Source organism: Miscanthus floridulus, chromosome 10 (genome assembly GCF_019320115.1).
Source record: "Miscanthus floridulus cultivar M001 chromosome 10, ASM1932011v1, whole genome shotgun sequence".
Classification (NCBI taxonomy): Eukaryota; Viridiplantae; Streptophyta; class Magnoliopsida; order Poales; family Poaceae; genus Miscanthus; species Miscanthus floridulus.
In genome coordinates this window covers 126,277,210-126,304,912 of record NC_089589.1, presented here as the reverse complement: position 1 = coordinate 126,304,912, position 27,703 = coordinate 126,277,210, and the positions used below count along the sequence as shown (strand labels likewise).

Below are 27,703 nucleotides of genomic sequence, written 5' to 3'. Positions count from 1 at the left end.
AGGGAATAAGAGAAAAGAAAATGATCTTAAAGGAAATAATTTTTTTCTTTGACACGGGTAAAAGCGAGCCTTGGGCTTTGGCGTGTAGGTTGGCCTCTGTTCTCTGGGCTTAACTCCACATATTGACTGGCTTAAGTAGGGTTTTTTTTAGCAGAGACTGGCTTAGGTAGTTGAGCCTTATCTAACAACTAATGAGCCGTTGTCGGACTGCAGAAAAAATACAAATTGAAATTTGGTACCGATTGATTTGTGACCTTACGACTGTGCATATTTACTTGATTTTTTCCAAGAAAGAAAGTAAATTCCCTAGAAAACCAAATAATAGGTGACATGTGAGTCTAGGTAATCCCCAGAAAATGTGAGCAACACGCAGGATAGAACACACAGATAGACAGTCATGTTCGCTTTGTCTTATAAGCCGTACTTTTTCAGCCAACGAAATAGTATTTTTCTCTTACAACAAATCAACCAACAGTACTTTCAGTCATGGCTTATCAGCCAAGCGAACAGGGCATGAGAATGAAAATAATCAATGGTAAAGAATGAAAAATAGCCGATGCCTGCAAACTGCAGTAGCCTTCTTCAGCTTTTACGGAATATAAACACTAGCTGTCAGCAGCGCTGCAAGTTTCTTGCAAGAGCTTATGTGTTGTGTGTAAAACAGAGAGATACCAAATACCACCCCTTCTGTCTCAAATTATAGGTCATTTTGGCTTTTCTAGGTACATAGCTTTGTGAAGAGCGAGATGCTGATGAGTGCATTCCAACAAAATATGGGCTGTCTAGATTGCATCAAGCTCCATAAGTCAGCCACGATGCCATCCTAGATACATATGTAATGGCCGGACTCGAATGACCATAGTAAGAGGTTCATTCAGAACTGCAATTGTACGTTAGATAACCTTAAGACCCACATCACTGGGTCATGAGTTAACTCTACAGACAAACTACTGCAGAGCTAGATACTATTTAGTTACTCAGGCCTTCGTTTTTCATGTACACCCAACTTCAGTACAACTCCAGGATCCAACAGTTAAAAGTCACTTGGATGAAAAGCTCAGAAATTCGACGGAGGGTTTAGATGAATGGTTCTACTTAAGTTGTACCCAAAAGCATTTCCCATTCTCTGTCTGTTCTACAGCTTTCTCAGCAACATGTTCTTATGCACATCGTCCATGTGAGATCAAATTAAAACCTGTAGAAATAAGAAAACTCATTAAATATTTCCGAAACTTGGAAACAAAACAAGGATCCAACAAATAAATAATGTCAAGAAGCTGATCCGGTTCCTCCACTTCCTGAACCTCAAAAGAGCTACTGAAACTAGTTCTCGATCCTGATTCCTCAAAGTAGTCATCCACTTTGATCACAGGGGTACTGAAACATGCATGAGAGATTTAGAAAATGACAATTGACAATGCAAGAGGATCGACTCCCATCTCCAATATGACACCTTCACAAAATTCAGAACCACCTCAAGCACTTGATCACAAAAAAGAAAAAAAAATGCAATCCTCATCAAAGCTCTTTGATTTTTTTAGTTGGAAAAGGATAATGCTAGTGTACATGTAAACCTTCCTGACACAATTATCTATGTTTATTACCAATGCAGTTTTGCTTACTTATCCAGCGGTTTCCAAGTGTTCTCAAGGGTCTTATTAGGTTGTTTTGTGCCCAAACTAGCCATACTGAAATTTGGCAATAATAATTCTGTTAAGATTTCATTACCCTACTACACACACATTAGCGAAGACTTCAATGAATGCCTCGCCGTACCATTCCCTGTTTACCATTTCCAGCTTTATGTACACTTCCACACTCGTGTTGTTACCACCACCACAGATAGGAAACCAGCCAAGGAGTAGCCACTGGCCAGAGACCACCTGTAGCTGCCCAATCCGGTCACTTCCTCACCGACGTGACAAACCCCTAGCAAGTTCACCAGTGTTTAAGACTGCAAACAGCCTCCCAATCTTGAAATTTTTTTGTTAGGCTGCTCCTGCTCTGGCAGCTTGACCTATTTCATCAGCTTTTCATAACAGATACTTGTCCAACAACACCTCCCTCTTGGGGGACAACACCTCCCTCTTGGGGGATGTTCACATTATAGGTGAAGCAGTATTTTCTAAAAAAATATCACTAGCAGTTACAAATAGTAGAAGGATTCACAGAAGCAAAACAGATTTTAACTGCTACTTTAAGGTTCTGTTCAATCTATGACTGTTTTTTATCCAATAGGATCCCCTTTGTTAGCAACACACAAGCTAAACTTGACTGCCATCTCTTGCCTGTATAATTTCTGGACCCCCTATTTATTGCATTTGGTGGCCCACTCCTGATAAGCATAATTCGAACTAACAGCCAAATAATCAGAATTTGTTTAGTATTACTACTAATGTTTTGGGATAAAAAGGATCCTTTAATTTGCAAAAGGATAATGCTAATATACATGTAAACCTTGCTTCCCAACACAGAAGAGGTTTACATGGCATATTCACTTCTCTAAATTTCCAAATATTTTCAAGAGGTTTATTCCCAAACTAGCCATACCCTATACCCAAATTTAGCAGAAAAAAAATTGATTAAGGTTCTTATTGCAATATTGCACACAAATTTATTACATAGCAGATCAGTATTGGTGGATTGGTCGAAGATAATTCTGACAGTCACCTTTGTCACTAACAGGTTTGTCCCTGTGGCAGGAGGCTCAGACAGTGCTGATCCTTTAGAGAACTTTGATCTAATTTTTCTTGATCCCTAAACAAAGACTAGGGTACATTTATATCATCTAGGTAAATTAAGAAACTAGGAAATAGGCAACAGACTAGGAGTCTAAGACTAAACTTTTCCTAACACTAACCAACTAGATAACATCACTAAACTAACATCTCTCTTTCCACAACACATTAGCTAAGAATTCAATGAATTCCTCACCACACCAATATACCATCCTTGTTGCCTCATTCCAGCTTTTTGTGCAAGTTTAACAAAGAAATCTTGCATAGTTTTACTTCAAAGTTCAAAAGGTAATTTTATCACATATAGCATGCCCTGTCCCTTTATCAAATTAGTTACTCCACCTGGAACTAAGCTTCAAACCACTGAGTCTGGATAGGGCTATCAAAACATGATCAGGACACCTATATCAAACATAAAATTATAAGCCAGCGCATGATAATTTGAAGCATTCTAGGACTCCCAGATGAGAGTAAGACGCCTAGACCGAATTACTCTTGCTGCAAGCTGAACGATCAAGTACAAGAATTTGAAAAATATTTTGCTACCTTTAAGATCATTTACAGGGCAGAAACAAAAGAGATTCTACCGATATACAGTGGTAAACACTTGGTGTATAGCCATAAGCACATGGTATCTCGAGAAAGAGCATATTTACCTGAAAGGATATACCTTCATTGCCCTGCTCATAGACACTTTACGCACAGCAACCCGGTGGTGCCTTCTTCTGAAACAAGGCTCATGTTCTTTGGTCACAGATGATGTGGCCCTTTCATTTTCCCCTTTGTTGAGAAAATGGACATTGGAAGCTGGCCTCTTATTGCCTTCATTCATGGAGTCAACATAATGTGGAACATCTGTTCTTTTGCAGCTGCTTTTACCTGTGCACCCAGCTATCTGAGGTTCCTCCTTGTCACCTATCTGTGTCATCACTTCTTTGTCTGAAGACTTATCTTTTCCCATGGACTCAGCACAAGGTGGAATAGCTGGTCTATTGTTGATGCTTCCTTCACTGCACACACCAGATGTCCATTGTTCCTTCTGGCCACCAGAGGGTTTTACCAATAAACCATGTGAGGAATCATCCAAATTATACAGCAAGGGGGCACTGTCCAATTTTGCTTGCTCAATCATACTGCTCTTTTTCTCAGACACAAACTTAGGTGTGGGGCTAACAAAATGGGAAAGATTGTCATCACAGTTCACATCGATGTTTCTGTCAGCTTCATCTTCCTCCCTAAACCGTTTCTTCCCTCTTGGCTCCATGATGATGTCTTTTTGTTGATCCCCAGCACGATCATTCCCTTTGTCTTCTGCTACACCAAGATCTGAACTTTCTTGGGGCATGGTAGTTCTACCTTCACTGTGAGCTGAAGCATGCTCAGCGCCATCATGAAATTTGTCCTGTTGGTCCATTGGTAGAGTGTCACTACCTCCTGCTGCTAAATCAGAATCTGAACCTTCCTGAGGCATGGTGATTCCATCTTCAAGGTGACCAGAAGCATGCTCAGCACATCCCTGAAGTTTGTCCTCCTGGTTTGGCAGTGGGCTGTTATTGGTGCCTGTTGCTAAATCAAAATGTGAACTTTCCTGAGGCATGGTGATTCCATCTTCGAGCTGAACAGAAGCATGTTCAGCACATCCCTGAAGTTTGTCCTCCTGGTTTGGCAGTGGGCTGTTATTGGTGCCTGTTGTTAAATCAAAATGTGAACTTTCTTGAGGCATGGTTGTTCCATCTTCGAGCTGAACAGAGGCATGCTCAGCACATCCCTGAAGTTTGTCCTCCTGGTTTGGCAGTGGGGTGTTATTGGTGCCTGTGGCTAAATCAAAATGTGAACTTTCTTGGGGCATGGTGATTCCATCTTCGAGCTGAACAGAGGCATGCTCAACACATCCCTGAAGTTTGTTCTCTTGGTTTGTCAGTGAGGTGTCACTGTCACCTGTGGCTAAATCACAATGTGAACTTTCTTGAGACATGCCAATTCCATCTTCGAGTTGGCGAGAGACATGCTCAAGACATTCCTGAGGCTTGTCCTCCTGGTTTGCCAGTGGGGTGCCAGTGCCGCTGTCGCCAATGGCTAAATCAATATCTGAACTTTCTTGAGGCATAGTAATTCCATCTTCGTGCTGACATAAAGCATGCTCAACAACTTTATCCTGCTGGTTCTTCAGCTGTCGGATGTCACTGACGCCATTGCCTGAGGCAGTGATTGCCACCTCCTGGTGCCTCTGCAGGAGGTAACATGTACTGCAAGGAGTCCTCAGCGACGACTGAATGGCCCGCATTTGGTTCAGCATCAGCAGTTCCACACTTGGCATCCTTGCAAGCAGGTGGATGAGGACGAAGCTCGTGAGCCTCAACCAGGAGGCGCCTTGGCCCCTTCACCCACTCGAAAGCAGCTTCCACGACCACGGAATCAGTGAGCTGAAACCAGGAACCATCCAGCTCAATCTGCGAAATGAAACAGTGCCAACAGATGAAGCCAAAAGAAACGAAATTTTCCACAACGGGGCAACCAAAACGAAATTAGCGGCTAAAGATTAATCTTTTGACACCCGCATTGTTATTCCAGCACCATACCTGCAAGGATGAGACGGCGATTGGCCCGGTGCAGGGGGAAACACGCGGCATGCTCCGCGCTCACTTGGCCTGCGGGTTCAATTTGGGGTTCAGGGTGTCAGTTCGTGTTTTTTTTTCCCAGAGATGCCGCACAAATCAGGAGGAATGCAGAGGTAAAGGGATCGATTTGCAACAGAATCGCCATAAACAAGAAGCGAGGGGAAAAAGGCGGATTTTTTTCTATAGATGGGGAGAGTGAGGAGAAAGGGGAGGAAGATGGAGAGGCACGCACGCTTGAGGTCGGCGACGGTGGTGGCGCGGGCGGGGAAGGAGAGGACGAGGCGGGTGCCGAGGCTCGTCTCCATGAAGACCGTCGCCGTCTCGGCGGCGGCCATCGCCGACGCGGACACGAGGCAGGGTCGGTTTCCCCTGCGCCGCACGAATCGCCGCTTCCCTGGTCGGCGGAGAAAACCCCAAGGTTCGCTGTTTACAGGTGTGCTGCTGCAGGCAAACCTCCGTTTGACTAGTTGGACACTTTTTTTTTTTTTTTTTAAGCATGTTCGTTTGGCTGTGGCTTATCGTAAACGATTGAAAATTTTCAGCCGAAATAGTATTTTTCTCTCACATAAACCAGCCAACAGTACTTCTTCACGAACCAGCAACAATACGAACCAGCCAACCGAACAGGTGGACTATCTGAACAGTACGACCAGTGGTGGTGCGCCGCTTGGTTTTCATTTATGTTCGGTACCATATCAGGTGTAAACCAATCAACTTGTGTAAACTTGAAAAGTATCAATCAGGACCACTAGATGCTGATCCAATAGATAGGGTGAGATGTGGGATATTTTTGCGCTTAAGCCCCTACCCGCCGGCCTTTTTTACGCTTAAGCCCCCTCACCCCATCCATTAGATCAGCATCTAGTGGTCCAGATCGGTAGTTTCTAAATTTATACGGGTTGGTTGGTTTCTACCTAATATGTTGCATGTTTGTCTTTCTGATAACGAGGATTCCGTCCTAAAATTGAGATATTTAAATATTTATTATAATTTATTTAAATATAAAATATTTAGGTGAATAATTTTTTAAAAAATACCAATCATACATATAACTATCATAAGTGTCAACCATTTAAAATATAGTAAGCACGAGATTTTTTCATAGTTAAGTGAGGGCTACACGAGGTATTTGGTTTATGCAATGATTTGTCCTAAAATTTCTAGGATACTGACTCCATTTTTTGAATTTTGAGCTAATTAATGATCCAACGGTGAAGGATTATCATTGTCAGCCTGTTACAAAACAAATTTCTATGATGCCAACCCTCATCATTTTTCGAATTTTCAGGTAATGAATGACCCGACGGTGAAGGGTTATCACATTTGACTCGTTAGAAACCGACAATTATGGGCGATGGTGATTGCCGGTTCTGTAGCGAGAAGAGACATAGCCCTTAAACAGCCTCTATACACATGGGGGGTGTTTGGTTTGAGGACAATGATAGATGGGATAATGGCCATCCATATATTTTGGGATATGGATATCCACATTGTCTGTTTGGTTGGATGGATGGAACGAGCTATTTTTCTGTTTGGTTGGATGGATGAGATTGGATGGGACGAGAATACTTAACTAATTATATTTATAATTTAAAAATAATACCAACTATTTGTACATTAATAAATATACACCGACACTAATCTTGTCATTATAATCACTAATTAAAAAATAAGATATGTTAATTAGCATTATACTACTCTAATTGTCACACAAAACATACGCTAATCAACATGTGGATATCCTCATCCGTCAGATTTTTTAGGGCCACGATATCCAGTATCTACTCAGAATATTCTTTATTATGGATATCCAGGTTCAGCTTATCCATCTAACCAAACACCCTGTATATGGATATCCATGTCTCATCCATAGATATCCATAAAACCAAACACGCCCACGGGGGATGAGCCTAGACGGATTCAAAGGAGGTAAAAAGGTAAGCTGGCGCCTAGACTTCTACCGGTGTTAGTCCCACACATTTTGCCTATTTGACCTTCTAGACCCACGCATTTACATCTTGTGCCCTTACAGCCTTGTTGATTGTTGCCTTCCATTTGTCCATTGCACTACCCTGTTCGTTTGTTTTATAATTGGAAAAAGTCTACTTCACCCCCTAACTATGGGGGTGGTCTACATAATCTCCTCAACTATGAAACGATCTGATTTACCCCCTGAACTTTCCAAAACCGTCTATTTTACCCCCTAGGCGGTTTTCAGCGGCGATTTTGCTACAGTAACAGGTGTTTTGCTACATCAACGTCGGGTTGCTACAGTAGCAGGTTTTGTATTTTCCTTGTTTCCGCTGAATCTTTAAAAAATCATAGTAAATCACAGAAAAATCATAAAATGGAAAATCTAATTTTGTTGGACTCCACATGAGTAGATCTACACAGTGAACATACAATATGGTACACTTTAGCACAAAACTTTTACTGTAGATTTATATTAATTAGAAAATCTAATATGGTAAATCAGACCGTTTCATAGTTGAGGGAGTTATGTAGACCACCCCCATAGTTGAGGGATGGAGTAGACTTTTTCCTTTTATAATTCGTACTTTTTCAGTGAACGAACATTATTTTTCTCTTACAACAAATCAGCATACGGTACTTTTAGCCATGGCTTTTCAGCCAAACGAACGGGACACAGAAGGTGGCTCATGACATCGCATCCCGTCATATGGCCATGGCCAAGGCCAAGGGCGCGTGCTGCGCGTGTGGCTCCCCAAAACTTCCCTTCTCAACTTGCCTATTGAAACACACACTAGCTTCCTATTGAAATTAAGCACTTTACTATTGGGTTTCTCATTAGATACTAATCTCCTCCCACTTAGTACTAATTATGTGCCTTTGAAATTCTTTGATTAATTAGTTGACTAAATAGGACAAAACCCAATTAATCCAACATAAACATGGTCCGCACCGCATTATTTTTTATTTTATTAGATTAGAGTTCCAAAGAGCCAAAATGGCTCCCCTGTCCATTAGCAGTGCAGCTTGAGAAAGTTCCAAACTGTTGCATAAATATTTTCAGACTTAATACATTACATCATTGGACAACCTAATAATTAGTAGAGACGAGAAACGGCGGCACACATTCACCCAAATGCATGACGACGTGCCCATCATTGTGTATTTAGCCATATAAATAATAAGAGAATGCCTTAAACCCGCTATACCCCAGTATGGTAGCTATGATACAAGCATAACAACTAGCGTTGCACGCCAGCAGATGAGGTCAGCCCTTCCATCGGTGGCCGCAGCTGGGGTTGCAGCAGACGAAGAAGAGCGTCATGCCGTCCTCGCCTCTCGTCGTCGCCTGCACCGTTCACCGCCCATTCATCAGCACACAGCACACAGCACTCATGTTGTTCGAGGCCACCGAACCGATCACTGAAGATTAATTAATCAATAAAACTGACATCCATGCATGAGCCCATGACCCTGCAGACCTGGAAGAAGACGGCCTCGCCGTGGCCGCAGGCGGCGCAGCGGACGGACTTGGTGCGCGGCAGCGTCGGGTCGGAGGCCACGTCCTCGAACAGCACCTGCGTGAGCTCGCCGGCCGCGTGGTCCACCACGTTCCGGTACACGCAGTTGCTGTCCGCCACCCCCTGATGCTCGCAGTTCCTGCAGGCGTAGAGAAGCACCTTGTTCTGCCTGTCCTCCTTTGGATACAGTATGCTGTTGCTGCATTGCATTGCATCAAAGAAACAGAACGACTCTGTTCATGAATCAAAGTAGAGTACTCAAGAAACTGGATGAGCATATACCGATCAATCGACCACCAGCTCACCATTCACGGCAGAACCTCATGGTGCTCATGGCTGCTGCTCCTGCAGCCTGCTGTCAGCTCCCCTGCTCTCACTGTTTCAGTGACCCGTAACTGATTCCAAGTGGCAGAGGCAATTGGGAAGCACTGATGTTATTTATTCTCTGATATCAGCAGAGATATCAGAGATGTGTAATTAAGGAGCAAGTATTTGCTGGAGGCATTTGCTTTTACAAAAATAATAATTCGCAGAATCTTCTTACTCACCTGATCCTGAACCTGGTAGGAGAGGGTAGAAGAGAAGTCGCCAGAGAGGGGCGTTCTGGACTTCTTGTCATTGTACTCAGTCGAGCTCTCTTGTCGCGTCCTTTCTAGCTTTTCTTTTCGATTCTCTTTTTTTTTTTCGATTTTACTACAGCAAGAGTGCTCAGTTACCTATCCTATATTATAATATAATTCTTGGACCTGATCCATTTATCTTGGGTTTTTTCTCCCTTGCTTCTGGAGTGGTGGTATGGATGTCAGTATTGAGTAATATTTATTGCTAGTCCTATACTCCAACGCTTGCCGTCTCAAAAAAAAAAAAAATCCTGCAACGCTTGTGGCATCTGTGTTCTAACTCTTGGTTTTTTTTATAATTTGAGTCCTCAAACTTGTATTGCGGTATCGATCATTTGGATCCTAGACTCTTAAATTCTGATATTTGGATCCCTAAGCTTGTATATATAGCGGTGTCATCTAGGTTTGTGAGAAGTTGCATAACGTGGCATGCTAATTGTGTGTTAACGGGCAAGTTCAGTGATCTGGTGTATAAGTTTAGGGCCCGGACATAAATATCAGGAGTTCAAAACCAGAGTGACAGTCATACTAGCTTAGAAACTCAAAGTTGGAGACCCAGAATGACGGCATCTTTCTCTGTAAAGTACGTCATTGTTTACACCAAAATTTGGGAAATGAACGTGGAAATTCGAAGGCTTTCAAAATTGTGCCCATCGAGGAATCGATTGCATAAGGATCGATATCAGCTGATTCAGATACGACTCTGGAATCGGATCTCTTTGGATGACGTCAGCAGATAGCGATGATGAGCTACGGTTGGTGCCAGGAAACTACATATCGGACTCTACAAAAAAGGAAAGATTAGGGTCCAAGTTATCTTAAATTAGGAATGTTTTCTTTTATGCCGTAGATTATAACGAGTCGTGCTCGAGTGGGATTCATGTTTAGGCTCCGGGTATAAATATTGGACCCCGGCTATTGTACGAGGACACACAATCAATCCAATATAAATTACTTACTTTTTTTTTTTTTTGCTCCGGCCACCCCTTAGGAGTAAGAGTAGAGTAGATCTCGACGAGTTTTTCAGCGAGCAGGGCTGCATCGGTCCGGCCGACCTCCGGCTTGTCTGTAAGTACCGTCATGGCTTATACTTCTGTTTGTACGGCTGCATCGATCCGGTCGACCTCCACTACGACTCTAGTGTAAGTTAGTTATCGACTCTTATTTAGTTCAAGTACGGCTGCATCGATCCGATCGACCTCCACTGCTCGAACTAGATTAAGGTCAAGTTATCGGCTCTATCTAAGGGTGGCGTCCTTCGGATAGATTCATTAAGTTACCGATATTGCTTATTGCTTTTATTATTTATTTAATTACAGCAATATCACTTCGCCCGATTGGGATTGATCTAGATCGGCATTATATCTTGTTTAATCAATCGTTTGTTAATCTAAACTGATCTAATCTACATCTTAAACGATGAGTTATGTTTTATTGGCTATTTTATATCAATCTTGATCATGCATAGTGTGCGGTTAAGACATGTCTGGTCTTGAGTAGATCTATTGGCTAACGAGAACCGTTTCATGGTCCGTTATCACAGTCTGTGTGATTCTGCCTCACACCCCATTATTAGCATCGTGGAGTGGGGATCGTTATTTGATAGGTTTGTTCCTGATAGGGCATGATTTTAACTGTGCACTATGTCTGAATCGGTTGTTTTAGCCGATATCGAGTGCTTTCACATACAGTTCACGTCACGAGACCGTTGAAGTAAAGATAGGTTGAAAGATGTGTTAGCCCCATGCATCATGCCCACTGGTTATAGCGATAGATGAGATCTAATATGTTCATTAGATTTATCTTTATTAAATGGTTAAATGGTGATGAGTTGTTTCTTTTATATAAAAGGGGATTCGGTTACTTGTGGTTATTGGCTTAGTGTAAACTGAGTAGTGTTGATATCCTATTGCCACTGATTAATATTTGTCCAAATAACAATATTCATCTGGAATGATAACCGATTTTTCTTTCATAATTCCATGAGCTTCAACTGATTTATTCTTATGAGTATGCTGGAATCGGCTATTTAGTCGATTTCCTTCCAAATCGGCTCTCAGAGCCGCACATTCGGGACTGTCTGGCAACATCGGCATGTTCCGCCTTAAATTACTGATTAGCTTTCTCTCCTTGTCGATTGCAGGGTCAAATTGACTGGCACGTCTCGGGAGGAGTGCGCAGGATCGACCACCCCTGCGTTGAAGCTAGGCGGATCTACAGCTCCATCGAGCAGACCCTTCTGACTTGCTTGTGTGCCTTCGGCACGGGACGAAATTTCGTGCCGACAGTCATGGGCGCGTTCGGCTGGGGCTGGGCTGGGCAGCGCACTCACAGTGACACTGTTCACGTGAATCAAGGAGTAGTGTTTTGGCTTATTTTTCAGTCCTGCCGAACAGCCTCCATGTCTTTTGTTTTATCCTATTATGTATTAATAAAAAATCAGCAAAACTCCTGCCAACTTCCATGGAGAAAAACTTGACTTATGTTTTTTTTTAAAAACATGTAATCAGTATCCAATGCTAGGGGCTGTTTGGGAGGACTCTTTGGAATTGATTCTCTATGAGAATCGCTCCTCCTCCACCAAATAGCTAAATCTCGCACAGATTCATGTGGAAGCCAGGCAAGAATTACCCCTCCATTTACACTGGAATGTGGGAGCTAAAAAAAACCCTGCTCTCCACTGCTCTATGTTCAAAACCCACAAGAATCACTCTAGAATCAATTCTCACCTACTATCCACCCTGCTCCCCCACCATAACCAAGTAGAATCACTCCACTAGAGAATCAAGGAGAAAAACCAGAGAATCTAGGAGTGGAGCTCCGTCAATCAAGGAGCAGAGCTAGAAAATCAATCTCTATCGCATGTTTATTCTCAAAAGTCTGCTACGGATGTTTCTTTTTTTTCTTAAATAAAGCATATATATAAACCAGGTCCCATTTGGGAGGGTTTTTTCACATAAAACGGCCTGGCTTTTAGAGAATATTTTTACACTGTAAACGCTGCCGTCTAGTGTGAATGGTGACATTCACAAATTGAAAGTTTGGGCCAGGCTTGGGATGTGCTTGGATCTGCCTTGGGCCGAACTGCTGGGGGCGAGATTAGCATATATAATACTGGACCTGAATTTAATTATTAACAAGGCCCATCAGGTCGGATGGGCTAACCTGGGGCTGATGGTGTCTGCACTCTGCAGCATGTCACCCTTTCTCTAGTCAAGTATTACTCCGTATATGTATCTGCCCTGATTAATTCCGCTGAAGGTATACCTGTTTATGTCAAACTGATGATTACACAGAGCCATGTTTCTCTCAGGTCTCAATCTATTCTTCCCAAATGCATGATCAAAACCTTCATCCACCCAAGCGGCTGCAGCAAGCAGGCAGGGCAGGCAGCAGAAGGTCAAGGAGGAGGCGTGAACACGAATACACGTCCGTTCCTCGTTCGTCACTGACCGAAAGCAGCCAATGATGTGTGTTTGTGAATATGTCATGTCACCACCGATCTGCATGGGCGCATGGCATGGCATACGGATACGGATATACATATATACCGAGCAGCACCAGCACCAGCACCAGACGTTGCGCGCCCATCACCCCAATTTGCTCAACGGATGGATAAGCAAGGCGTATACGTGTACAAGTCCGGTACGCACTGCTCATCACTCCCATCATCACTGCCTCACTGTGGACTGGAGTCTCCTTCACTCAACTCTCGTCCATGGCCATACATCGATCGATCTCCTTCGTTCCCTTCATCAGTCGTCACCACTAAGGATGAAAACGGAACGGAAATATCCCGAACCGAACCGCATCGTTTTTTTATATTTAATCCGATCGAATCCGCATTTTCTTGTCCGACTTTACCGTTTTCGCTTTCGCATTTCAGATGTTTCGTATTTCAAATGTAAAAGTAGAAAACGGTTTAGACATTTTTCCGACCGTTTTCTACTTTTCTACTTTTAATTTGAAATATTCCGAATTGAAAATTCGGTTTAAACCGAATTTGGCCAACTGCACAGGTCATACAGCCCAATTACAGGTTGTTCACCACGCAGTTGTGTTCTTTCTACTGGTGGCCAGCTGCCCTCTCTTATAGACGGCGCTCAGCCTCGTCTCTCTTCACCTCATGAGATGGTGCTAAATGTCAGGAAACCGGCAGCATCTACACGAAAGCCCACCTGGACCATAGCCCATCAAGCTCATCGGTTTAACCCCTACCTGCAAAGTCAATCATTTGATAGTTTTTGCATCAGCCGAATAAATCTTTGTTACTCAAAAGAAAAATCTGAATAAATCTTTAAAATAAAATACTACATCTATTCTAAAAAGATTAATAAAATTATTCTGACTCAGTTCGAGTTCGAGTTCATGTTTCTATAATATGCACTTGTTAATTATTATATGCACTTGAACTTGATCATGTATGCACTTAGTCATGCACTTGGTCTACGGGTCGGTATTCCGTATTGAGTTTTCGTATACCGACCGTGTTCGATATAATTCCGCTCGAATTGTTTCGTTTTCGAAATTCTCGATATTCCGTAAGTTCGTGTTCGTTTTCGTGTTCGGTTTGTCCGTTTTCGTTTTCGTTTTCGTATTCAAATGTAAAAGTAGAAAACGATTGAGGAGTTCTTCGTTCGATTTCGTCCGTTTTCATCCTTAGTCACCACCCACACCAACTGCAAGCCTTGTATGCACAGTACGTATGGACCATGGAGGCGTGTACGTACATAGGGTAGCACAGGAGCTTCTTATCGTCTAGCATCTGTTTGATTGGCTCAGCACCGGGCCCACCGGTCAGCGTCACCGTCACATGGGCGGCTGCGCTATTGTAGCTACGTACAACGACAGGGTAGCCTGATCGAGTCATAAGCCGGTGCCAACCCCTTTCACAGGTACAGGCTACACCGCTACAGCGACAGGACAGAAGCCGCGGAATTCCATGAGACACCAAGGCACGAAGCAATCCAGTTCCAGTTGGGTCATGGTAGAGTCGTAGAGATCACTATAGCCTACAGGTGATGGTGATGCAAAGTGCCCAGTTTGTACGGCATTGATTAGGCTTGAGGCGTTGGGATTTGATCGAGAACGGGAGGTGATGTGGAATCAGAATATCCTCGCACACTCCCCATGCATGTTTCTGGCACGAATTTTGTGGGTAGCGTAGGTTTCCAATAGCGCCCATTTGAAGGGGGAGCTGGAGCTATTTTTCTCTCCACTATGGTAGCCTACAATAAAAGAATAGTGACGCACAATACTTTGGGAAGGGCCGTCTCTAGGGGGAGGGCAGCGGGTGCGACCGCCGGGGACCCAAGCCACTAGGGGGGCCATGAAAACATATTATGTATATAGCTATTTATAATTAAGTGATGAAAGCCTATATATTTAGTATAGAAGAAGCCCATGAGAGTTTTGAGGGTCAGCGTCTTTTCTTATTCCTGATCAATCGTTTGTCTTTCTCGTGGTCTCGTCCCACGCCCGACCCAACGCATGACGCCTCAACTAGTCGTCCGGTCATTATCTTTTAATTAAGGTAATCATAATAGTTATTTAACTTTCCTTTTAGTTCTTTATGTATTATCGTTATGTTTAACTAAACATATGTTGCAAGTTATTTTTTTTCATATGATATATTTTAATCGTAATATTCAAAATTAGTTTAATAGGTCCTCGCTACTTTTTGCTTGTCCAAGGGCCTTTAAAATTTTAGAGATGGTCCTGACTTTGGAAGACGGACTGGAGCACCCAGAGCAGCACCAAATGGGCCCCAACTCTACGATACGATACAATGCAATGCAACCAGGCAACCATGCTGTAGCTGGGAACACTGAAGTTCAGAAAAACAGCGTCATGCTCAAGGTCTAGGAGACTGTTGCATTGCTTTTGTCAACACATGTGGTTCGGTAGGACGGTAGTCCCTGCCCTACATGTTAGCTAGCACCACCTTCGGTAGCCAGTTTTAACTCCGCCCTAGAACAAATAATGCCATAGCCCATAGGTACGGTGCACACAAGAACAAGGCCTTGTTTAGATTGGGGTTAGAAATCGGTATTTGGCACTGTAGCACTTCGTTTGTATTTGACAATTATTGTCCAATTATGGCCTAACTAGGCTCAAAAGATTCGTCTCGTCATTTACAATCAAACTGTGTAATTAGTTATTTTTTATCTATATTTAATACTCCATGCATGTGTCTAAAGATTTGATGTGATGGAGAGAGAGTAAAAAAACTTGCAATCTAAACAAGGCCCAAGTCATTTTAGCAGCTACACATAGATCTTGTCATTTCCGCATTGTGGCAGTAGTGTTTTTTTTAACACACGGGGAGTCTTCTGGATATTCTTAGGGCCCGTTTGGAATGGAGGAATACAAAATATAGGAATGTAAAAAAAAAACACAGGAACAAGAAAACATAGGAATTGAATGAATGGGTAAAACAGAGGATTGGAAAAATACAGGAATTTCATTGGAGTTGTGTTTGTAACACAGGAATTGAAATATCTTAGGAATTTGAGGGAGCTAGAAAAAAATCTAAGTGCTTATACTAGTGCATTGTGGTTCTACATGCTAGTTATTAAATGTACAAATATTGTGGTCTGCTGTGATCCACTCATTTCTTGTATTTTTTAATGCCTCGTCGGTGGAATCATGAAAGGTGGCTCTGGCGGCACGAGGCTCCTAGATCGCTATTAGCAAGTGATCAGGCCATCCTTCACGCGCAGGAAAATTTTCAAGGGATTCAAGTGGCTGTTTCCTTTCCTTCATTTTGCGTAGGAAACGAAGCCTTTCCAGAGGAAACGCACGCCTGGTTCCTGCAATCCAAACACATGGTGACATAAGCAAAATGGAGAAATCTTGTTCCTTTGAAATTCCTATGGCAAAACTCCAATCCAAACAAGCCCTTAAGAAGAAAGGTGAGGTGCCGCGCGGGAGCCGGCGCTCGAACCGTGGGCGGGCAGCCTGAGCCCCTGCTCAGCTGACTAACCGAGCCCCCGCGGCCCCGCTCGGTTCTCTGTGGCAGTAGTGTTATGCCCAAGATATCTTGGGCCTTGTTTAGATTATAAATTTTTGCATTCTAGACACTGTAGCACGTTTCGTTTGTATTTGACAAACTTTGTCCGATCATAGACTAACTAGGCTCAAAAGATTCGTCTCGTGATTTACAACCAAACTGTGCAATTAGTTATTTTTTTTACCTACATTTAATGTTCCATGCATGCGTCCAAAAATTGATGTGATGGAGAGAGAGTGAAAAAACTTAGAATTTGGAGGTGACAGCAGCGCTCCATAAATACAGACGAACCATTTGCCCTTTGGATCTAGTAACTGCTGTCCTAAGCGTAGAGCAGTTGATACTGCTACTGTAGCTAGTGCACCAAGGGACTCCACCCTGTTCGCTTGATCATATCAATCATGATACAGTATTTTTTCTCACAACAAAACAGCATCAGCCGATTTATAAGTCATGGAAACGATCAAGCGAACCAGTGTTAAAGGGCGCATGCTCCATTAGCATCGCCGCCTGCGTCATGTCTGCTAGTCCTCCATTTTCCCCCCTTTGTAGCTGAAAGGGTAGAGACCGGTGAGCACATGATGAAAGCAAGGAAGGAAGGGTGGAGGATTGACATGTTTGGTTTCAGAAATCTGAAAAACTGAAAAGAAAAGAATTGGCATGTTGCCAGGACCTGTTTGGATGAGATAGCTGAGAAAACTTGTTTAGCTGCCTGGGATTGGTAGGTTTTCTTTGACAGGGTGACTGTAGTTTGGATGAGAGCAGTACGTACGAATAAAACCTTGGAACAAATTTTGCTGATACTTTTGCTTTTTATCAGCCTACAATTGTAAAGAAGCCTGTAAGAAGGAGATAAGCTAAGAGGTGAAACATAGTCGGCACACAAGCAGAGCCTTCCAAGGCACGTCACTAACCTCGGCAAGGCAAAAAAAAAAAAAAAAAAAAAAAAGACGAATCAATCAATTTAGCCCTAGTTTAGTTGTAGGAATTTGGATTTTGAGGCTACTGTAGCACGTTCGTTTTTGTTTGGCAAATAGTATTCAAACATGGATTAATTAGGCTTAAAACGTTCGTCTCACAATTTCCTACCAAACTGTGCAATTAGTTTTTCTTTTTGTCTATATTTAATGCTCCATGCACGAGCCGCAAACATTCGATGTGACAGATACTGTAACAACTTTTTAAAATTTAGATTCCAACTAAACAAGGGCTTAACCCTGCTGCCACTCGTTTCGCTGCCGCCATCTGAAATCGTTTTCACCTGCCCGATTCGCTTGCCATTTTAGCCACCCGATGTGTTGACATCAAGACACGCTCTCCTGGACCCTTTTCTGTCTATCTGTCCCCTCTTTCTTGGGCCCTGTTTAGTTGCACTCAAAATATCAAATTTTTTAAGATTTCTCGTCACATCGAATCTTTAGACGCATGCATGAAACATTAAATATAAATAAAAAATAAAACTAATTATATAGTTTAGACGAAATCCATGAGACGAATCTTTTAAGCCTAATTAGACTATGATTGGACACTAATTGCCAAATAACAACGAAAATACTACAGTAGCATTTTACAAAAAAAATTTGGCATCCAAACTGGCGCTTGGTCGTCTCTGCTTTCGTCCCATGGATCAACGTCACTACGTCAGGAAAGCTGAAGAAGCGAGCAGCAGAGGCCGACCGTCTGGCCAGGATGAAGTATACTGTATACATGCCTTCCTCTGCTAAAAGCTACTGCCAATTTATCAACCTATAGGAGTAGCTATTTTACTGCTCTGAATTGACTAAACCGGATTGCTTTTCACCTCTCTGCTTGCTCTTTCTGCAGGTTACACCAATCTTCAGAGTAGAGACAAGACAATTTGGCGGCTGGATAGACTTCTTTAATCACGTGATTAGCATCTTCTTCTAGACCACTGTTAAGATCAACCTAATCAGGCTGTGATTTGTTGGACAAGTTGTGTGCTGCAATCCTGAATGAACCGTTGTTGTAAAGGCGTTAGGTGACATGAAAAAAATAGACATTTTTCATGCATGCGTTGCAGAATTTGGGAGTACGTGTACACGAACGAACAGCCGCTGCAGAAAACCGTACGCCGTAGCAGGTTGGCTGCCCGATAAATCTGACCACTTAAGAACGAAATCACCAAACCACACGCAAAGATCAATGGTGATTGCACATTAGTCGTACGTACTACGTTTAATTTGTGAGATGAACGAAAATAGCCAAATGTAAAAAGTGGAAAGAAATGCTTGGTTTATTTCTCCATTTAACCACCCCCTTACTCAGGACTTGCCATGGAAACTTCCTGCCCTAGCTACTGCAGAAAATTTGAATTGCTTCGTAAAAACATCCACATCACAGCCACTTTATTTCTCCTCTTTCTGGCACAAAATTTTTTTTGTTTGTAAAAATTGAACTGTTCTCTTTTTTTTGTGTGTGTGTGGAATTGGCCTTTTTTTAAAAAAAAAAAGAAAAGTCATGCATTTTTGCTGCATACAGGTACGTATACGTACAGGTTGTTGCAAGTACGTACCAGCACATTTTGAGCTCAGATGATGGCGCCGTTTGCGGCTGTGGGCAGAGTGGCTGCATTCTTCCTACGTACGTCTCCTTCCTATGACATGTTTTGGATAGAGAAATATAATTTTGGTCTTCCGAGTGGTCCTTCATTTCATGCCATGAATATCTCTCCCTTTCTCTTTTTCGAACAAAAAAGTGCTGCGAATAAACAGGTAAAGGCGACAGTCTCTTTTTGACAGTACATCAACAACCCAAAAGGTTAAGGCGGTTTTTGATCAAAACCATTTACTATTTGGTCATTGTGTGCATGATAGCCTCCGCAAAGTGTTCAACGCGCCCTCATACAAAACCATAGTTTTAGTATGGTTTGTTGATCCAAAAGGTGGTTTGAAATGCACCCATTTGACATATGTAGTTCATTTCTAGGACCGATGCTGTATATAAGTTGTATAAATAAAAGTACTTCTAACTAGAGAGAGAAAAAATGAGTGCTTTTGGATGGATGGATGAATGAATGGAGATTGGGAAAAGTGAGAACAATGTGCTCTCCATGTTGGAAAGCTCTTCTATGGCGCCTTTGCCCTTGCAACAAAAGATGCTCTGTTTTCAACAGCTGCTACCTTAGCCTCTATGGGAACTAACATCTGCCACAAACCTCAGAGTAGTTTATGCGTCATACTCCCACTACTGCACATGTTCAATGGTTACTATTGTCTTTGCAGATTCGAAGACCAATGGCAAGGTTGTTACTGTTTACTGATCGATTATGCATTTATGCTGTGCTCTGTCCTTGGCACACACATTTACCAGTTCAGTCATCAGTTTGTTTCACCTGCCTTTGGCACGAATTCAATTCCTCAAGATATAAGGGAGTGTTTGGTCGCCCCTACTAAATTTTAGTCGTTGTCTTATTGAATATTTGGACATATGTATGGAGTATTAAATATAGACTAATTACGAAACTAATTACATAGTTTACGATTAATTTGCGAGACGAATCTTTTAAGCCTAATTAGCTCATGATTTGACAATGTTTGCTACAGTAAACATGTGCTAATGACGGATTAATTAGTCTTAAAAAATTCATCTCGTGGAGTACTGACGGATTATGTAATTTGTTTTTTTATTAGCATCCGAACATCCCATGCAACATCCTCCCGACACACCGTCTAAATTTTAGTAGCGGGATCAAACACCCCCTGAATATCACCAAAATTCAGCACCTAACAACCATCACTGACTGGGTGACTAACTGACATACCACGAACGCTGCAATATCTGAATGTACTCCTACGACAGAAAACAGAGGGAACTGCACAAACTTCCACGCCGCAGTTACAGTCTTGCAATTGCAAGCCCATCATTTTTATCTTCCCTATAAAAATACGCATTAATAATGAAACACGGATTAGTTTAAGTGATCAAACGGAACAGTGATTGCAGAAGTCTTGGACGGGTTTCATTTTTCCAAAAAAAAAACAAAGGGGAAAAAAGAGATAGTGGTATTCTTTTCGTTTCCTTGCACGACCATCTTCCTCCTCCCCTGCGGACTGCGGTGGTTGCAACTTGCAGATGTGCATCAGAGGAGCGCTGCTGCTTGCCGCTGCTGTTAGCGTATATAACCACACTCCCCCCTCACCGCTCCATCTCCACAACCACACACCGCATTGCCTTGCACCGCACCACCCGGCAGCCGCCAGCAGCCATGCGGCGCCGCCCGCATGTCCCCCTCCTTTCCATCCTCCCCCTCCTCCTCCTCGCCGCCTCAACCCCGGCGTCAGCGGCGCGCGCGGCGTTCGCGTGCGCGCCGGGCGGTCCGGCGACGACGCTGCCGTTCTGCCGGCAGTCGCTGCCGCTGCAGGCGCGGGCGCGGGACCTCGTGTCGCGGCTGACGCGCTCCGAGAAGGTGCGCCTCCTGGTGAACAACGCGGCGGGGGTGCCGCGCCTGGGCGTGGCCGGGTACGAGTGGTGGTCCGAGGCGCTGCACGGCGTCTCCGACACCGGGCCAGGGGTCAAGTTCGGCGGCGCGTTCCCGGGCGCCACCGCGTTCCCGCAGGTCATCGGCGCCGCCGCGTCGCTCAACGCCACGCTCTGGGAGCTCATCGGACGGGTACGTGCGTACGTATACGAACTTGGTTTGCCTTGCTTGGCATTGCCACCGCCGCCGCCGTCGAGTGCTTGTGGGCTGTGCGGGTTGTTTTGTCGTGCACGCATGTGAGTGAGGCTGAGGCCGGCCGCATGTCTTTGCGCGCTCTGGCGTCTGGCGTCTGGCGTCGTCGTCCTCCGCGCGCTGTCTCGTGTCGCTCGCTGTGCCTGTGCGGCGCCGTGCTATGGTTGTCGCGGCCTCCAGGCTTGGCCGTGGCAGTTGGCGCCATTGGTTTGGTTGGGTCGGGTCTAGTTCCCGTGCAGTCAGGCTGCTGTAACTGCTGCTGCTGCCACGGTAAGTTTGAATTTGATCCATTTTTGTTTTGGACTTTTCGTACTACCAGCCCGTAGTTTTCATTGATTTGTAGCAGACTGCAGACATGGTAAGTCCGTAAGTACTGTTACTGTGCTCCAGTAACTATCACGGGTGTGCTTAATTGGAGCCACAAATACCTTTTTATCTCTGGCCGGTCGTTAACGAAGAAGAGACGCGATGCAGAATCAGTACGTAGGAGTACTGTATAGGGTTGGTACGTGGGGCCGGTCTGTCAGAGCGGCGGCCAATGAGAGAGCACGTACGGGCTGGTACTGTGCACGAGTGGGCCAGTGCGGGCGGTATCCCGATCTGCGTTGAATGAATGCTTTTGATAGCGCAACACAACAGAAGAGTGCAGAGCAGAGCAGCGCATCACTTTGGCCTGGTGGAGCCCTCTCTACTCTACACCATGTGTGCTCTGATGATTGATATGGGGTCTTTTTTCGCTAGAGGCTGCTGCTTTTTAACCTTTTTGGTTGATTTCATTCATTCGAGGGTGCTTGCATCGTCCTCTATCCTAAATTATATGTCACTTTTGGTTTTTTACCATAAGTTTGACTTAATTTGTAAAAAATTCGTGCAGCATCTGTATCTCTAAATAAATTTATTAAAAGACAAGATTAAAAGATTTTTCTAATAATATCAATTATGTACTCTAAATATTAATATTTTTTAATATATATTTTGTCAAAGTTATTTTTTTTGCAAAACAGAAACGACCGTTATTTTGGGACGGACGGAGTACATCTTGTTTACCTGTTTCCCGTGCCAATTTGGCGTGGTGGTTTGCTGCATACTTACTGTCAAAAACAGCACGGTCAGTGCAGGTGCGTGTTTGCCGTCGATGGCATGGTACCCCGTGTTTGTACAATTGGGGTACATGTTTGGTTGTCCCTTGGCCTCCAACCAATGCAGGGCACATGCTAAACACGACCTTGTGAGCCCGTGTTTAGTTGGTGGAAAGTTGAAAATTTGGCGTTTTTATTTGGCAATTAGTGTTCAATCGTGAACTAATTAGGCTCAAAACGTTCGTGTCGCAATTTCCAACTAAACTGTGCAATTAGTTTTTTTCGTCTACATTTAATGCTCCATACACGTATCGTAAGATTCGATGTGATAGATACTGTAGCACTTTTTGGGAAAACTTTTCGCGAACTAAACAAGAGCTTAGTGTCATAGACTAGCGAAAAGATTCATGCCTAGAAAAGGTCAGTTGATTGGCTACCTTCATTTAAACCGATCACTCTTCCTGCAGCAAACCACCCTACTACTCCTACATCATAATCGTGCACGGAAATCTTCAGGTTTGGTGTTTCTCAAGGATAATAATAGCCCTATTCATTTCTCTTATAATCTATTATTTCCAATTTGTTTTTTTAACCGAAACAGTGTTATTCTCTTACGATAAATCAGCCAGAACAATGTTTTGTTTGTTTTTTCAGCGAAACGAATGGGGCCAATACAGCCAGTTTGGTAGCTATATTCCTCGCAGCCTTCTCTCGGCCCACCCATATAGTAGTTAACCCTTCACTGTTAATACATGGCTTCTCTCACAGAGTTCTTGATTCTTGTGTCCAAGCCAGCTGTAAGTTTACAGCCGCTCTTCCTCTCAATTTGCTTCTCTTTTTTCACCTCAACATTTAGCCAGCTTGCAGCCTATTATTACACTTCTCTTAAAGTTCACGTCGCGTGCACCGATATGGAGAGATTTCAACAATTTTGTAAGGCCCAATTTAGATCCGAAAAATTTGGCAAAATGAGCACCGTAGCGTTTTCGTTGTTATTTGGCAATTAGTGTCCAATCATAGTCTAATTAGGCTTAAAAGATTCGTCTCGTGGATTTCGTCTAAACTGTGTAATTAGTTTTATTTTTTATTTATATTTAATACTTCATGCATGCATCCAAAGATTCGATGTGATGGGAAATCTTGAAAATTTTGACATTTTGGGAGGTAACTAAACAGGCCCTAAGCTAGTGTCCAGGTTCCAAAATTTCGGTACTAGTGGAATGAATTCCTATGCTGACCAATGGCGAGGGGTGCAGCCATGTGCAAGCCAACCTAGGCCGCATTTAGTTGCGCCCAAACTTGGCGTCGCCTGAATTCTGTAGGCACTGCAGACTCTGTAGCATTTCGTTTGTATTTGGTAATAATTGTCCAATCGTTGACTAATTAGGCTTAAAACGTTCGTCTCGCAAAGTATAACCAAACTGTATAATTAGTTTTTGATTTCGTCAATATTTAGTACTTCATACATGTACCACAAGTTTGATGTGACAGAGAATCTTCTTTTTCTATAGTGTCAAAGTTTGGATTCTGAATGAACTAAACATGGCCCTAGCCAAATCCATATCTAACTGACTAACCACCTTTCTTTCAAGCCCACATCCTCATCTCTTATCCTAATCCTAACACGTCTCACACAAAAAACAAAACAAAACAAAAATATCCTGGATAATAAAGTAACTAAAAAAAGTTGACGCATCTGATCTTGAGAGAAGACATGATCACATGAGTGCAAAAGGTACGGTAGTAGTAATGCGACGCTGAAAGGTAGGTAACCCATGGACGGACGGACCAAAACGACACTAGTAGAACATCTGCAGCAGAGCAAGTGGCGACCATGTCTGCGTTGCATTGAGGTGCAGAGCAAGTGGTTTGCAGTAGAAGATAGGATAACCATGTCTGCAGTCTGCTACAGAAGAACTCCAAGAGCATTCGAGCAATACCAATGGCGATGAGCATCGTAACTTGTAGGGTCATGACGACACCAGCTAGCCGTCGCGTGACACCACAGTGCAGTGCAGTGCTGCTGGACGGCCAAGGAAGAACAGGGGCCATTTCAAGCCACGTGATTGGCCGAACCGCCGCGTAGAGATGTCAGGCCATCCTGCCTGCCTCGGCAGCCGTGCACACACCCCACTCCAATCTCCGACCATGCAGGCTGTTTGGTTGGCCGGTTCCTTCTTGGTTCATGAAGTTGTAAGAGAAAAATATTGTTCCGGCTCGAAATTTACGATCGACGAGCCAGGTCTATGGCCATGAACTCAACGCTGACCGAGAACAAAGAAAGAAAGAAAGAAATACTCCTACTTTTACCAATCCATACGACCATGTGTTCGCAGTAAAATACTCTCGTACACACATTGATGGATTGATCGGTGCAACCGCAGGCGGTGTCGGACGAGGCGCGCGCCATGTACAACGGCGGTCGCGCAGGACTCACCTTCTGGTCCCCGAACGTGAACATCTTCCGGGACCCACGGTGGGGCCGGGGGCAGGAGACCCCCGGAGAGGACCCCGCCATCTCCGCGCGCTACGCCGCCGCCTACGTGCGCGGCCTCCAGCAGCCCTACAGCTCCGGCCACCACCACAACCGGCTGAAGCTCGCCGCCTGCTGCAAGCACTTCACGGCGTACGACCTGGACAGCTGGGGCGGCACGGACCGGTTCCACTTCAACGCCGTGGTGGGCGCGCAGGACCTGGAGGACACCTTCAACGTCCCCTTCCGCGCCTGCGTCGCCGAGGGCCGCGCCGCCAGCGTCATGTGCTCCTACAACCAGGTCAACGGCGTGCCGACCTGCGCCGACGCGGCGTTCCTGCGGGGGACGATCAGGGGGAAGTGGCGGCTGGACGGGTACATCGTCTCCGACTGCGACTCCGTCGACGTCTTCTTCCGGGACCAGCACTACACCCGCACCGCCGAGGACGCCGTCGCCGCCACGCTCCGGGCCGGGCTCGACCTCGACTGTGGCCCCTTCCTCGCGCTCTACACCGAGTCCGCCGTCGCCGGGCGGAAGGTCTCCGACGCCGACGTCGACGCCGCCCTGGTCAACACCGTCACGGTGCAGATGCGGCTCGGCATGTTCGACGGCGACCCAGCGTCCGGGCCGTTCGGGCACCTGGGCCCGGCCGACGTGTGCACGCGCGCGCACCAGGACCTGGCACTCGACGCCGCGCGCCAGGGCGTCGTGCTGCTGAAGAACCAGCGTGGAAAGCATAGGGACGTCCTCCCGCTCCGCCCCGCCGCGCACCGCGTCGTCGCCGTCGTCGGCCCGCACGCCGACGCCACCGTCGCCATGATCGGGAACTACGCTGGCAAGCCATGCCGGTACACCACGCCGCTGCAGGGCGTCGCTGGGTACGTCGCGCGGACGGTGCACCAGGCCGGGTGCACCGACGTCGCGTGCCGGGGGAAGAACCAGCCCATCGCCGCGGCGGTGGACGCGGCGCGCCAAGCCGACGCCACCGTCGTCGTTGCTGGGCTCGATCAGAAGGTGGAGGCCGAGGGCCTCGACCGCACCAGCCTTCTCCTCCCTGGGCGACAGGCCGAGCTCATCTCCGCCGTCGCCAAGGCGGCCAAGGGCCCCGTCATCCTCGTGCTCATGTCCGGCGGGCCCATCGACATCGCGTTTGCGAAGAACGACCCGAGGATAGACGGGATCCTTTGGGCGGGATACCCTGGCCAGGCCGGCGGCCAGGCCATCGCCGACGTCATCTTTGGACAGCATAACCCAGGTGTGTGTATTACTATTACAGTGGCTGGTCGGCGTCAAAAGATCAATTTTTTTTCTGCACAAAATGAAAACAGAGTCCGACTGACTGAATTCGTCAATTTTTTCAATTCAAAAAATTGGTTGCAGGCGGGAAACTGCCGGTGACATGGTACCCTCAAGACTACCTGCAGAAGGTGCCGATGACGAACATGGCGATGCGCGCCAACCCGGCGCGCGGGTACCCGGGGCGGACGTACCGGTTCTACACGGGGCCGACGATCCACCCGTTCGGGCACGGGCTCAGCTACACCCAGTTCACGCACTCGCTCGCGCACGCGCCGGCGCAGCTCACCGTGCGGCTCTCCGGCGACCGCGCCGCCACCACCGCCTCCCTCCTGAACGCGACGCGCACACGCCCCGCCCGCGCCGTGCGGGTGGCGCAGGCGCGGTGCGAGGGGCTGACGGTCCCCGTGCACGTGGACGTGAGGAACGTCGGCGACCGCGACGGCGCGCACGCCGTGCTCGTGTACCACGCGGCGCCCTCGTCCTCGTCCGCCGCCGGTGTCCCCGGCGCGGACGCGCCCGCGCGGCAGCTGGTGGCGTTCGAGAAGGTGCACGTGCCCGCGGGCGGCGTGGCGCGCGTGGAGATGGGCATCGACGTGTGCGACCGGCTCAGCGTCGCGGACCGGAACGGCGTGCGGCGGATCCCCGTCGGCGAGCACAGGCTGATGATCGGCGAGCTCACGCACTCGGTCACGCTCGGCGTCGAGCAGCTCGGGGTATAGAACGGAAGGAGGATCCAGAGGCGTTCCTGAATAATCGTGTTGTGTTGTTGCGGGTGGGGTATTGGCTTCTGATTGCCACGGTGCGCTTGCTTCTGTCTCTGCAAAGGTGGAGATGGAGATGTAGAAGGCACCGGATTACTGAAAATTGTTGGATTGAAAACAGAAACGATTGAAATGGAAGGAAGACAGAAGAATGTCGTTTCTTCCTCGATACCAATGTTTTCTGATCTTTATCTAAACAAATTCCACAATGTTTTCTGATGTCAAGATTAGTGCATTTCATGGAGATTACTACTATGTGATGGGTCATGGGAGCATAACGCTAGTGAGATCAGGCACTCGAATCTTTCATGTGAGCAAAGAATACAAGCTGTTATCTCTCTGTATAAAAGCCTCAGCTAAAAAATGGTCATCTGAGCTTGATTCTGAGAAAATGGCATAGGGATCAGCCGTGCATTCCTGAACACTGGTTTCTTTCGTCTAGTGGTCCAAAAGACCAAAACCATGTGCTCTTCCTCCATTTGTCTTGGGCTCTTGGCCCAACTGCCCACTGATTTTGGTGCGCAAAGCTTCAGCTTTGCAAGAAAATCTCTGCTGCTCAGGTCTGAATATCTTCAAGCCCATGGATTTGGGTTCTGGTGACTCTACCAAAATTCAGTTTCTATTGTTCATGCAACAATTTAGTTTGAAGACAAGACTAAAGTCTTCTTTGTCGATGATCGGCTCTCTCCGATGTTTCAGGGAAATCTGGCGAGATGTCCATGTTAGATTAGTAATCGATGCAATATGTCCTCGATTCCTCTAGATGGGCAAGGAAGGTTCAGTCCAAGGCAAATGTATGTGGCATGGACTACTGTTTTGCGGACCAAAGGAGTTAGGTGGACTCGATGTCACCGACCTTAGGCTAGTCGGGATCGCACTGCAGACACGGTGGCTTCGGCTCAAACGAACACAAAACATTAG

The 27,703-nt window shown here is 45.4% G+C and overlaps 3 protein-coding genes across 4 annotated transcripts; 1 reads left to right on the top strand and 2 right to left on the bottom strand.

The window, feature by feature from the left end:
* Positions 1-740: 740 nt before the first annotated feature.
* LOC136485639 (uncharacterized) lies at positions 741-5,758 on the bottom strand. Its single transcript, XM_066482485.1, has 4 exons — positions 5,589-5,758; positions 5,318-5,386; positions 3,395-5,188; positions 741-1,195 (listed from the first exon to the last, which is right to left on the bottom strand). The coding sequence occupies exons 3-4, from the start codon at positions 5,053-5,055 to the stop codon at positions 1,189-1,191; spliced, it is 1,668 nt and encodes a 555-aa protein (XP_066338582.1). The 5' UTR covers positions 5,056-5,188; positions 5,318-5,386; positions 5,589-5,758; the 3' UTR covers positions 741-1,188.
* A 2,836-nt stretch (positions 5,759-8,594) lies between these two features.
* On the bottom strand, positions 8,595-9,181 carry LOC136489555 (DNA-directed RNA polymerases II, IV and V subunit 9B-like). The gene is made up of 3 exons (XM_066486152.1): positions 9,153-9,181; positions 8,809-9,046; positions 8,595-8,675 (listed from the first exon to the last, which is right to left on the bottom strand). Exons 1-3 carry the CDS (start codon positions 9,179-9,181, stop codon positions 8,595-8,597), a joined length of 348 nt encoding a protein of 115 aa, XP_066342249.1.
* An 11,465-nt stretch (positions 9,182-20,646) lies between these two features.
* On the top strand, positions 20,647-27,012 carry LOC136485638 (probable beta-D-xylosidase 2). 2 transcript variants are annotated; one of them, XM_066482483.1, is made up of 3 exons: positions 20,647-21,109; positions 24,633-25,977; positions 26,103-27,012. In XM_066482483.1, the coding sequence occupies exons 1-3, from the start codon at positions 20,705-20,707 to the stop codon at positions 26,738-26,740; spliced, it is 2,388 nt and encodes a 795-aa protein (XP_066338580.1). In that variant the 5' UTR covers positions 20,647-20,704; the 3' UTR covers positions 26,741-27,012. The 2 variants fall into 2 exon arrangements, with proteins under 2 accessions (XP_066338580.1, XP_066338581.1); XM_066482484.1 differs by lacking the exon at positions 20,647-21,109 and adding an exon at positions 22,754-22,764 and having other exon boundaries at positions 26,103-27,011.
* Positions 27,013-27,703: the final 691 nt, after the last annotated feature.